This window comes from Molothrus ater, chromosome 1, assembly GCF_012460135.2.
Source record: "Molothrus ater isolate BHLD 08-10-18 breed brown headed cowbird chromosome 1, BPBGC_Mater_1.1, whole genome shotgun sequence".
Taxonomy (NCBI): Eukaryota; Metazoa; Chordata; class Aves; order Passeriformes; family Icteridae; genus Molothrus; species Molothrus ater.
In genome coordinates this window covers 132,748,130-132,761,291 of record NC_050478.2, presented here as the reverse complement: position 1 = coordinate 132,761,291, position 13,162 = coordinate 132,748,130, and the positions used below count along the sequence as shown (strand labels likewise).

At 37.1% G+C, this 13,162-nt stretch overlaps 1 protein-coding gene across 1 annotated transcript in view; it reads right to left on the bottom strand.

Moving 5' to 3' along the window:
* Positions 1–299: 299 nt before the first annotated feature.
* The window catches only part of TRIQK (triple QxxK/R motif containing), a 60,626-nt gene continuing 47,763 nt past the window's right edge, over positions 300–13,162 (bottom strand). Inside the window, exon 4 of the mRNA XM_036378741.2 lies at positions 300–5,594. Coding sequence (XP_036234634.1) covers positions 5,481–5,594 — 114 coding nt within the window. The 3' untranslated portion in view covers positions 300–5,480. The remainder of the gene's footprint in view (positions 5,595–13,162) is intronic.

Sequence of the window (13,162 nt, the reverse complement as noted above, 5' to 3'; positions counted from 1 at the left end):
GGAAGTGAAATAGAACTATGACATCTGTTTGTCACCAAGCTCCATACTCACCTCCTGTGGTTGCACTATTTTAAATTTCTACAGTATCTTTGTGGAATGGCAAAAAGAGTACTAAAGATCTTTATGCTGCTCTTTATTATTCCATGGTCCAGCAAAGCTCTTTGTAGCTCATATTTGTAACTGACGTGGACATACACCTTTTAGGGAGAGTTTGGGCAAGGCATGAACTGTGGTCCAGGGTGGACAGCTTTTCTATGCTGTATGTAGCTATGGAGAATAAGACAACTGAATCAAGCCTATTGATTGACTAGTCAGGTATTTATTTGTTTTTAACATGCAAAACCAGTACAACAATCACAGGAGCTAGAAAAAATGTAGCACTGAAAAAAGTATTCATGCAGAATGAGTATTGTACTTGAACTATCCTCCACAATCATCAGTCAGTCTGTCCCAATATTTATAGTTCATCATTACAACTGCCAAAACTGGCAACCACAAGGATTGTTGTCTCAATTAAGGACAGTAAACAGATTGTCCCATTTTTTTTAATGAAAAAATCTAAAATGTAATACTTCACAGTTTAACATGTTTATTCATTTAAACGAGCTAAAAAATAGTGGTGTGACATCTGCTTCAGAGACACTGGTACCTAACATTTTGGCTGTCTCCCCACTAATTTGATTGTGATTAAAGGGGGATAAAAGGATGAGTAGAGGATTCTGTCAATTAAATGAATTGATGAACTGCAAAAAAAATATATTTTCACTCTTGGAAATGTGTAGAAAGAAATACATCTCCAAAAATACATTCCAGCAAACTAAGAGGATGATATAGAAAAGTACTGCAAAATATCTCCACTGGCTCTTTCAGGAAAAAATATTGTAAGCATAAGATCACAGATAATCTTTGCCAATTTATTCATGTGATGGCTTCACTTCCCAAAGTGCAGGCATAATCCACTGTAAAATCTTTTAGGATGCAGTTCCAACATCGCATTTCTGCTGTCTTATTGATGTGCCATACTGTTATTTTCTTAGTCATAAGCACCACTAATTACTATGCTACTGTAAGTAGAACTTGAAATGCAATCAAGATCTGTAGTATCTCTTTTGTTGGCACTCTAACTTGCCTACTCTGCTTTTCAAGTACAGTTCTCTACAGAGGATTGTCCTGAATGCATTTGACCTTCACCAAGCAGCTCAGTTGTGCCTTATAGGGATGACAATCCCTTATCAATCATCAGTCTGCTGGGAGCTCCTAGCAGCATCTTCCTTCTGAAAATGGCAGCATACAAAATTTGGCCCTAAGTCAGCAGATGAGCCTCTTCCATGGTAGCAACCTTCATGGAAGAGGCATGAACAGTTTTGTAGGGCTTTCACTGTGCTTTTCTTCAGTAGAATTGTTTAAAACCTGTGTTTTCAAACAAAACTTTTAGGTCAGCTGCTCTAGCGGACACCTAAGTAAACAGATGAGTTTGCTCTTGTTGTAGCTACTTGCAGTTATGTGTTGCAGCACAATCTCCCAGTCTACATGTCCTGCTACAGCTGGTCTGATGCATGGAAGGAGCTGATTCTGAATCACATGGTGTCTATATGATATGCAACAGTGAACATTAACTACAGCGTTCTTCAAGAAAAGTTTAAATGTTTCTCTAGGGTCTATTAGGGAAATGCTTAACATGCCTCCTAAGCTTCCAGTAAAATATGTTTATGGACTCTAGGTAGTAGAGCTAGAGCCTTTCCTTGGCAATGCTCACTAGAAGCACTAGTAGAAATACTAGATTGAGGCTTCTGTCCTGAGATGGCCTACATGCTGGTTCTGCTTTTGAAGAATCAAAGAGAAAAGGAAAACCACCTAGGAAGATTTACAGAGCAAAATCACTTCTGGAAGACTGTTATGCCTTCCTAGGCAGAGATTATTCCAGACAGGACATCTGCTCCCACCCACAGCACAAGGACTCAGTATAGGCATCTCCTCCACAACCTCTGCTAGAAAGAAATTCAGTTTACTCCAGGAGTAAAGAGCAACTACTGATGTCTACCCTTTCCTTCAGGAGAATATTTTTGAAAAAACTCATTAAGCCAGGTGTGCTGTGTAAATTATTTGATCAGCAATCCTTCTTTGAAACAAGCATATAAAAATACTAATTTTATAATAAAAAAAGTCTTGTACAACTGAAGTGATAGAGCTGGATGGAGCAACTCCAGAAAGAGAACTAATCTATTAGTATTAGGTAGGATGTCAAAGGAAGTTCTCTTCATTGTCTTTTATGCATTCATAGGCCACATTTAGTTTTATATGAGTTTAGCATCTAGAACTGCCTAAAGTAATCCAGATATTCTAAAACTGACATCAGTGCTTACTTTTGAACATTCTGCTTTTTAGATTGCTTTAATGTCCTTTCAAATTTATATATAGTTCAGTGTGTTCAACATTAATAAGAGAACCAAATAGAAAAAAATCATTTATTAATCAAATAGACACCGAGCAACTCATACAACAATAGATGGTCCAAAATCCAAAAGGCATATTTCAATCTCAGATATAATTAAGAGCAAAATAAGCCACATGTCCCATTAGGAATTATTGTACAGATAAGAGAAGACGTGTATTTGCTGCAATATTTACCATATATTTCTACATACACTGAACAGAACTCTACCCGGTCTAAGGAAAAATAAATTTTCCTGTTACATGAGAATATCCTTCTAGTACCTGAAGGAAGCCTACAAAAAAGATGGACTTTTTACAAAAGCATTTAGTGACAGCACAAGAGAGAGTTGATTCATACTAAAAGGAAGTAAGTTTAGGTTAGATATTGAGAAAAAATTATTTATTCTGAGGGTGGTGAGGCACTGGAACAGGTTGCTCAGGGAAGCTGTGGATGCTCCATTCCTGGAGGTGTTTGACACCACGACGGGGCTTTGAGCAACGTGCTCTAGTGGAAGGTGTCTCTGACCATGGCAGAGGTATTGAAAATAGATGATCTTTTGCATCCCTTCTAACACAAACCATGGTTTCATGATTGCATGATCTTTCATGCAAATGAAAAGACCTAATCCAAACAAAGCCAATAGACAAACAGCAAACTGTGGGCAATAAGGACTCATAAGCCACACATCGGAGAAGCTGATAGAATCACATACATATGCACTTCAGGTTTGGTCTGATTCACAGTTATGGGAAATGGAATATTCCTGTTCTAGGAACTTCATGTTCATAAATTTGACAGTAAGAACTGCCTGCTTTTTAATGCAACCAATTGAGAGAGCAGGTTATGAGAGAGAGAGAGAGAGAGAGCAGGGCATAGAGAGAGATTACCTGCATGAAGGAAGTAACTACGTATCTTTCTCAGACCATACATGACCCAGAGAGCTATATGCTGACATTAAGGAAGCAATCCTTCCAGCATGTTATAGAACATGAAAACTGCTAGTGTAAAGGAACAGGAGAGGAGTAACAGGAGAGGTCTGCAGCTTCTGTGACATGTGGTTGGGTGCTGGTGGAGTGAAAGGCATGTCACATGCTAGGAGACAGCTTGTGATATGCTTTTCCCTCCACTGGAAGTTGGGCCATGTGTCAGACAATGCTTCACCATAAATTCAACATGTTGCAAGGTGTTTGGTCAAGTGTGCAGCTAGTAGGGGACTGTAAGTCATATGCATACAGAAATGTTAGGGTTTTGTGTCTGTAAGAGTCATACATAGAAAATGAGATATATTTGCATATATAATTTTCTCTTTCATATATTTTTCGGAAGACTGTTGTACTCTGAATTTCTAGAGTCGTTGTTTTGCATGGCATAAAGTGAATGAACACTATGACACATATGAAGTGGATCCTTAGAGACTCATAATGTATATGGTCATAGTTACTATATGGTTTAAAAATTAACTGTATTGATCCAAGTTTCTTAAGTGGTGATAATGGGACTGTGTCAATTTAAAAGAAATATATTTTCCATTATAATATTTGCTGTGATTTGTATCCCTTTGTCTTCAAAATCACTATAAGAAATCTTAGCCAGGCATCTCAGGAACAAGACAGTAAATACCTCAGTTGCAATTAAATCTAACATTCAGCTCTGAAATTTATGTCAAAGGCAAAACCAAGCCTCAGAATTACGAAAACTTTTCTGAAAGTGAGCCTGCCTAAATTTCCTTGCGACATTCAGCACCAGTGGCTTTACACATTCTTGATATCAAACGGAATCGGAACTGAATCTCAGTCAGGGAAAGACTGACCACACTTTTAAGAGGATCAAAACGGAGTCTTTACATCCACAAGCTCAGTCATATGCCAAACTCAAAGCAGAACAGCATAAAGCCAGAATTTTAAAGCTCCCTGCAGCTGCTCTGACACACCAAATTCTTCAAGTGGCTTTTGGCTATGAAAAGGAAAAAAATGCTATCTACAGTGCCTAATTTGAAAGGTACTTTGCAAGAACTGAAGGATGTAATGGAGCCAAGATTTACCAGTTATTAGTATGCCAGGAGAAAAAAATGTTTTCTTATTACTTACAGCTTCTCACATTAGTTTGATGATTAAAATGATTGTATAGCTGGAAAGGAATGTTTTTATACAACATGCCCCTAATAGGTAGAGCAAGTTGATACCAAAACCATCAGGAAGAGCATAATTAAAACACAATTTTGACTTTATATTAATAGTAGACCAATAAACTAATTAAAACCAACATCAACTAAACTTTCTATTTACACTAGTTCAGACAGCACAGGAGGCAAAGAACTGTGTTTCAGAAGCATATGTGAATGCTAGAGCTTCTGTCATCCAGGTGCCATTTCTAACAGAACACATGTGTGCTGAACAGTTGGCAAAAGAATGAAAAAGATTACTGCAGATATATGGGCACACAGAATCTGGAATGACAGAAAATTAAGTCCATATAGAAGGTGACAGACTGCTTGTAAGAAGATATTCTTTTCCTACAATTTTTTCCATCTTCATGCATGCGCACACATGCACAAGAAAGATTAAAAGGGAGAGAAAGGATGAGGGTGTTTTGATATATTATAAACACAAACGAAGAAAAGACTTTTTATTTGGTATTTCTGCTTTCTTTTCAGAAAGGAACAGAAAACTAATTTTGTTATTGGGAAGCTCTGATTCCTAAATTTGGTCAAGGCAGACACTCCTGTGAAGTCAGCATCAATACCCATGAATATAGTAGCACCTGTCTTTTGACATCAAAGTTTTCTGCCTGAGAAAAACATAATGTAAACAATAAACTTCATGTATTGTACTGCTGCTCCTGGCTTTGTTGTTAGACAAATACACTTGGCCAGGAATAAGTGTTCTTATGTTGGAGACCTGGAATGTGACTGACGTATTGCAAAACTTTCTTATGAATTTGGACTGAAGAAACGGCATCATTTACTGTCTTACAGTGAAGGGACTGTGTGTTCCTATGTAGTCTTGTTGAAGCTGAAGAAATCTTGATGATAGATTCATTGCATCTGCTAGTTTTCATCTGGATCCAGATCAAGGTCCACTTCATCGGAAACATTAAGATAAAAAAAAGCATAGAAAGCCAACAAAAATACCAGTATAGCTGCAAGGACAAGGGCAACTTCCTGTAGAAATAAAAGAAAAAAAAAACAAAAACCTGTTAGAAATAATACCATATTTTCAGATTAATCAGGAATAAATGTTATTTCTCTTCTACAATGCACATCAAAATAACATCAGACATAATATAATTGCATAAGGTATTGATACTTTATTGATTTCTCTATTGTGGTTACCATTCCAAGTGTTGTACAATCCATTCACTCACCATTTGGTGAATCTGATATACCATCAGAAAGAGGATATTTAGCTTAAAAATCTTTAGTCTTACCTAGAAATCAGAGCTTTATATCTTTTTATTATTCAATTCCTTCTTTTTAAAGGAAAAGACAGAATTCACAAACCACAGTTTTGAACACAAATTTAAGTTATGAATTTACACTGTGAATTTTGATGTTTTCTAGCAATATGTTACTGCTTTTTGCCAACAAATTTGTAATTTTTTAATGAAGCAAACACAGTATGGTGGAAGTCAATGAAAATTGCTACCTCTACCTCCCAACCTCCTGGCATGCAGTACAACATGGAACTACATACTCAGAATTGGATGAAACTTTTCTTTCTTCAGCTCTGCAATAAGGCAAAAAGCACAACAATTTGCACTTGCCTCTCTTCCCATAAAATATTGCAACTTGCTGCATCTTCCTTAATTAACATAAAAGAGACTTCCAAAGTATACATGATTTATAGCAGCTTTCAGAAACAGAAAAATGTTTTTATACTACATATTATACTCATTATGTGACTGCCTATCATCTTAAGGCTGGACTCTGTAAAAATACAATTATAGTACAATCATCCACTTAATATTTCTTCTATTTCCTGTATTTCTTTCCTTTTTATTTCATTCAAAGACACCGTGTTTCTCATTTTTAAGTTTTTATTTTTCTGTAAGGCACAGCACACTTTCTATAGTTGACCCTCATTTTGCTGGACAATGAAAGATGAAAGATAAATTTGAGAAAAATCCTTATGTCCCTTCAGCTCACAGAAATTATGACTCTATAGCTAACAACTTCTACTGCTTGACTCCTGATCATCATGATGAACTTTTAAAATTGTACACTCCAGATGCTCCAAAGGTTAGTTTGTACCTCCAAATCCCACTCTCTCTCTAAGGAAAGAAGTAGAACTTCCCCTCAAATTCTCAGCTTCATGTTAACCTACATTACATCCATTCCATTACAAAACAACTACATCAGAATGATCCCAATGTACATTTAAAATGAGAGAAGAAAAAAAGTTCAGTGATTTCATAACAACTGATCTGAATTGGTTCAGAAGATGTCACATCATACTTACTCTGTCAGTGAGACTGAAAGGAGATGCCCTACACTAAACCAAGACAACAAGACACCCTTTACTGTCCAAGGACAGAATCTGTCCATCTAGTGTCCTCTAAGAGAGGCCAGGTGAATTCTTCCCAAAAATTACCATTTCTCCCCTTAGACTAGAAGGGAGTGCAGATGGTACCTCTTGTGTGCACTATGGGATAAATCCTACCCAGCATCTCTAGGTTGGTGGTTGCTTTGTGACCAGCATTATGTTCACTGACATGAAGGAGTTAAAACTGTGCATTTCATTTTTTAAAGTCTAGCCCATAATCTGGCATTCTTCTATAGAGCAGCATTTAATTTGCATTTACATGAATGCATTATATAGTTTATCAGAATGTTGGATCAATAATTCAACATATGCCATCTAATAAATTTTGAAATACTACTGCCTAGTTGGCATATGTTCTATAGGAGCATATTCTTTATTCTATAGAAACCTTTGCTTTCTATTTTATATGGATGATTGAGATGTATTTTAAATTTGTTTTACCACATTAAAATTGCTCCTGCAAATTTGCTGAGGCTGTTGGCTACAGATTTCAACTACATTTCCCTCTTAGAATTGTACCATCCTCTGAACTTCCTCCTCCTGATTTCATGATTTGATTTGAAAAAAGTACATCTAATTCACTCATATATTAAAGGAAAGTGATTTTTGCTTTGTTGCAGTTGCAACACGTCAGTATCTCACAAAAGGGCATGGCAGCATCAGACAGGTTTCATTTATTTCCTTGTATCCACAGCTGTGCTCCCAGACCCATCTGGCCGCACAGCTACTAATCTTAAGAGGATGTAATAAACAAGTGACATACAACTGCAGGCTCCATCTGCTCAGGAGAGTGAACAACAAAACCGCACAATGCAGGCACCGTTCACACTTGACACAGAGAGCAAATTCATTCCAGTTTTAAAAAGTTTTTTCCATGTTTGGATGCCACACTTCCCACGCTTTCTGTTTTACAATAGGTTTACCTTTCCCCTCCCTCCTCCCCAGTCTCCCTTATGAAATGCTGTGAGTAGCAGCAGCAAATTTTCAGGAACCTTTGCATTAAAAATTTGTTTCAAAGGAAGTGGAATTGGGAAAATCCTGAGTTTTATTCTCAGGCTTCCCAGTAACTGCTTGACAGAAGCAGTTCTTTAATTCCTCTGCCTAAGTTTCACAGTGAGTAATGCTGTGATAACAATACTATTTTCCCTGCACAGCCATTAGGAACTGTGTGGGTGGAATAGTATTTATTATCCCTGGGAATGAAAAGTCTTACTAAAACTCCAGGTTCGAGAGTTATGCAAGAACCTTACTTTTGAATTACTGAAAAAGGCAGAGTAACAAAAGTATAAAATAAATGGCCTTACAAAGGACATCTGGCTCACAGCTAGGGATATGCAGTCTCTTAAGAATTGCATCCAGGTTATGGACTTTTATAAACATAAATTTTGCAAGGTAAATAGCAAATGAGATGCTGCACCACTGTACTGTATTTGCAACAACAGATATATATTGTCATTTTAATTTGTTTTATACTTTTCAGGCTTTGCTATTTGTATTTTAAGTCATGCATAGAAATGAAATGTTAAAATACTCCCTGCTTGCCATATACAGCTCCCTTTCTCTTGCACTTTATGGATCATCCCCATCATCCTCTGCAAAATCCATTTACTCAAAGGATTTTACCATGAATAATTAAAGAATAGAGAAAAAGTTCTATAGAAATAAACTTAAAATGATCAGAGGGAATTTTCTCCTTTTTTTTTTCTTTTATATCATGGTACAGAACACTAGGAAACAACATTTCTACTCTCAAATCCCAAAGTACAGCCATAGAAGCCTTTAGAAAGGAACAGAATTTTCTATTTTATTCTCTTACATGTAGAATAGCATATGTAGAACCCTACTGATTTCAGTTTGGTTAAGTTTTCCAGAAACTTTTCATAAAGGAAATGCATACCATTACAGCATGATGTAGATTTAATTCTCTTATCATTTTTTGGCAGTTTTATGTCTCTCAAGCCAAAATACTTGGATTATGTCCTCAAATTCACCCTAATGGAGCAAGTGGCAGAGCTGGGATCTAAACGAGATTAATCAGGAGAGGGGGTGAGGAAAAAATGTTGGCTATGATAACAAAAATCTGGACACTATGTATGGCAGCATTGTATCCTACTCATATAGAGAAATATCACACTTCCAGGAAATGTCAGGGGGGCTTTACATGTTTTTTAATTGTCCTTCAAATAGAATCACACCTTTTTTACCTGAAACCTGCATAAAATTAAGTGAAAGAGTAGCACAAATTGCTCTCTTTGAATTGCTAAATTCTCCCTAGTTCTTTCTGAAAAGAGATGAAAAGAAGATCATGCTGACCAAGGATACTTGTGAAAATAAATGTATAGGAACTCACAATCTTTTTACCTCATATAGTTTTTAACTGAAGACTTAAGGTGGATATTCACTGTGACCATGTTTTAGAGTTTCAACAAAATTGTATTTATAAATGAATGTTTAATTCCTTAATGCAGGACATTCTACAGCTAACAGAAGGCAACAAAAGTAATTTATGAACTTTTATCCACACTTTTAGGTTCCAGTTTTTTACTGTGAAAACTTCAGATGGAAGAAAGATCATTGTTGTCTCAAATAATGAGAACAAGGTACTATTAGAGAGTCATCAAAACCACCTGGCTCCATGCCTACAAAACAACAGGATTCATTTTAAAACAGCTAGATCCAAAATAGTATGTACAGGTGTCAAAGATCCATACAGTACTTACAAAGTGGAGTACTCTGCCTTGAAAAACTGTGACTCTAAGAAGGTCTTTGGATTTCATGGGTAACTACTCCCTCACTGCGACTTCTGGATGTACAAAGGTGGAGGGATTTCCAGCAGGGAGATGACCAGTATTTATTTTATCATAGAGAAGAATGAGAGGTAGTTTGGTTACAGCATGTAATTATATACACCTGTATTTAAGTAAAGCATTTCACTGTGTGGGGTCCTTTTATCCTGTTTACAAGAAACTTTCAAGGCCCAGCTGCAGTTAGGTAAGTTCAGTCTTGAACTAAGTCTTGAACTAAGATGCCATTTTCTAGGAGCAAGATTGATTGAACATTCTTCAGGAAAATATGGACTCCCATATCTGTGAGTCCTTAATCAGCTGATCTCCCTCAAAAAAGTATGTTTTTATTTAGCAATTGGAAAGAATACTTCAACTTTGGCTTGTGTGAAAAGAAGGACTTGGCTGCCAGGAGCCGGCAAACTCAGCTCTCCTAGCTGCTCCTCTCCTTCAGGGCCCTAAGAAAACTCAGATTACTCCCATGGTCAGTGCTACAATCTGAACCCCACAAGTATCAGGTTATTAAAAGTAATAAAGTAATAATAGCATCCTATGTTTGACTGCTCAGACTTTTTTATATAGCATCTAAAGTTTTCTGATGTTGACATTTTCCTCCAATTGTATTGATTTTGTTTCCAGGATTTGAGGTTTTGCTGTTGTTGATTATTCTTTGAAGTGCTACAGACTGGTCCTAAGTGGACACATAAGAAGGCTTGAGAAAGATGGTCTACTGCTCCAAGCTGGTACAGAAAATCCTCCTAAGATTTTGGTGGGTGCATCTTCTTCACATCTCAAACCACCATGATTACGATACTTATCTGTTCAGGTGAGGTAAGGATCTGATTTTTTTCTTCTCTTTGTACTTGTTGTTTCCCCTCCCTTTCATTTCAAGGTCAGGGATCAAAGCCTGACTACAGGGATAACTGGGAATATCACACTTATAAACTGCTGGCACATTAAGCTGCTCTGTATTTTGTGAGACACATAAGTTGGTTTGAAGACCCAGTATTTTGGCCATTACAAAGTGCTTGGACTTTGCAGAAAGTATTTGGATGAAATTTTATGATCTGTAACATACAGAAGTGCATATCAAATGATCTAATAGTCTCTTGTGGCCTTAATTTCTACAAAGCTAGGAAACTGTATCTTGAAAAATGTAGTTCACTAACTTAGCAGATTATGAATAGCATGAAATTGGAGAATATCTTTTGCTAAAATACACCAGGAATGTGTTGTTATCTATTCCTATCTAACTTGTTCCATTTGAAAGAAACTCTCTATAGTGAGGTATCTAACTACACAGCAGATTAAGCAGATATGCAAAAGAATGACAGACGGTAAGCTCTCACTTTGTTTAGGAAACATTTTTTCCTTAGCTGAATCGATGTACTGTGTTGCTAATAATTCTCTGTGGAGTGATATTCTGCAGTCAATAATGTCTTTGCAGGTACTTTGCAAATACTACTGTTAAGATTTGTGCCTGCCTTTCAAGAAGAGAGAAAACTTCATCACTTGTTCCATGGACTACTGATTTGTTCTTGCAGCCTGGGAAAAAAATCTCTCCCCAAGAACTCCCATAACTTTTGGTCTCTGCATACCAAACTCCAGCTATCTGGGGGCCAAGCTTCCACACTTCTCAAACCATTTTTTGCTTGTCACCCTCCTGCTGGCATGTTTTCCTCACCCAATGAGAGCAGATCTAGCACCAGCGGTGGAAAGGCCTTCCTGCTCTACTTGGTAAGGATGAACAGCTGAGCTTCCAGCCGGACAAGCCCCATGCAGGGGGCCAACAAAATGATCCAGAGAAAGCTCAGAGGCTCCCTTTTTGGTACTACTACAAAGGATTTTCTCTTATCCAAACACCAGGAGACATATAGCACATTACTTTCTCTTGGAGCTGTTTCTTGAGACTGGGTCCTGCTTTTCCAAGAGACACAATATATTTTGGCACTGTCTACATTAGTGTCACACATACAAACAGAGCCAGTACAATAGCTCTGCTACAATATTTAATCTTTAAACATGTTTAAAGAGCAAATATGACACACCAAGTACTAGCATGGTCACCCTGCTTGAACTAACTTTGGATAGTTATTAGTACTCAGCTGCTTCTCTGACATTATCAACACAGATAAAAATCCCTCATTGGGGAAATTAAAAAGTACTAAATGCCAGTGACTGAAAGAAACTTTGTTACTTTAAACCTTGCATTAAAATGACAAGGCAATCAAAGTTTGACAAGACAAGCTAATTAGTATGCCAGCGATGAAATGTGAAGAATCTCCAGGGGATTGGTTCTGAAAAGTTTTATGTCATTTATAGGCCTTTTTTTAAGCTAATGTTGTCAGCTCTCGTGGTGAAATACACAACAGTTGAATTTCATTATCCTCGTTGAAATTAAGGACTAAAATCCCCTCACTATTTTCTAGTTCTCTTTTTTTTTTTCTGCCCTAAATGCTACATTAAGTCTTAGTTTACAGCCAGGCATGTAATTTCTTCAGGACACTAATGCAAAACAACCCTAGAGTTATCAATTACATAAAACAGCCTATTGTTTTAAGTGGCTGTATGGTGCTTATTGTGTTAGCTTATTGTGTGTATGCATTTCACAGAACTACAAACATATTCCCCTTTCCCAGAAAGTTTATACTTTTACATTTATCCTTCCTCTACAATATTTTTATTAGCTTCAACTTAGCTTTTTATAATAAAAGGTAATTTATTTTGAAATGTTGCATACTGCATCATGTACTGAATAGATACTATATAAACAGTACATTATAAATACACGTATGTGTCTGGTTTCTTCTCAAAGATTTACAAGAACTTTGGACATTTCTATTTAAAGTGCCTACTTATTACATTGCATTGTAGTTATATCACTTTGTTCTTTCTCTCAAAGCAGATTTAAGTTAATCAATTGCTACATCACAGAATTAGGGTCTACATAATAAAAAATACTAAAATCCCAGCCTTTGGAAGGTGAATCATGTTACTTACTACCATTACTCATCCCAGGGAAAAGGAGGAGCTCTTAAGAGACAGGTGGGAGCCAAAATGGTTTTTTGCTTGGGGTGGCAGGTGAATTCCCTGCTGACCTACCTCACCTCTCCAGGTGCCCTTACAGATATGAGACCCTGGAATCTGAGGACCAGGGAGGTGAGAATGTGGATGAAGATCCATCCAGGTTACAGGGGTTGTCTAGGGCAGGGCAACCTACCCTGCACATGAAAACCTTCTCAATTAAGAAAAAAATAAGGGTAATAGTCATTGGTGACTCCTTTTTGAGAGGAATGGAGGGCCCAATAAACTGGACCAAGCTCACGGGCAGGTGTGTGAGCCTCTGGAAAACCACCAACAAATTTCCCAGCTTGGCATGGCCCACTGACCATTGCCCACTGGTT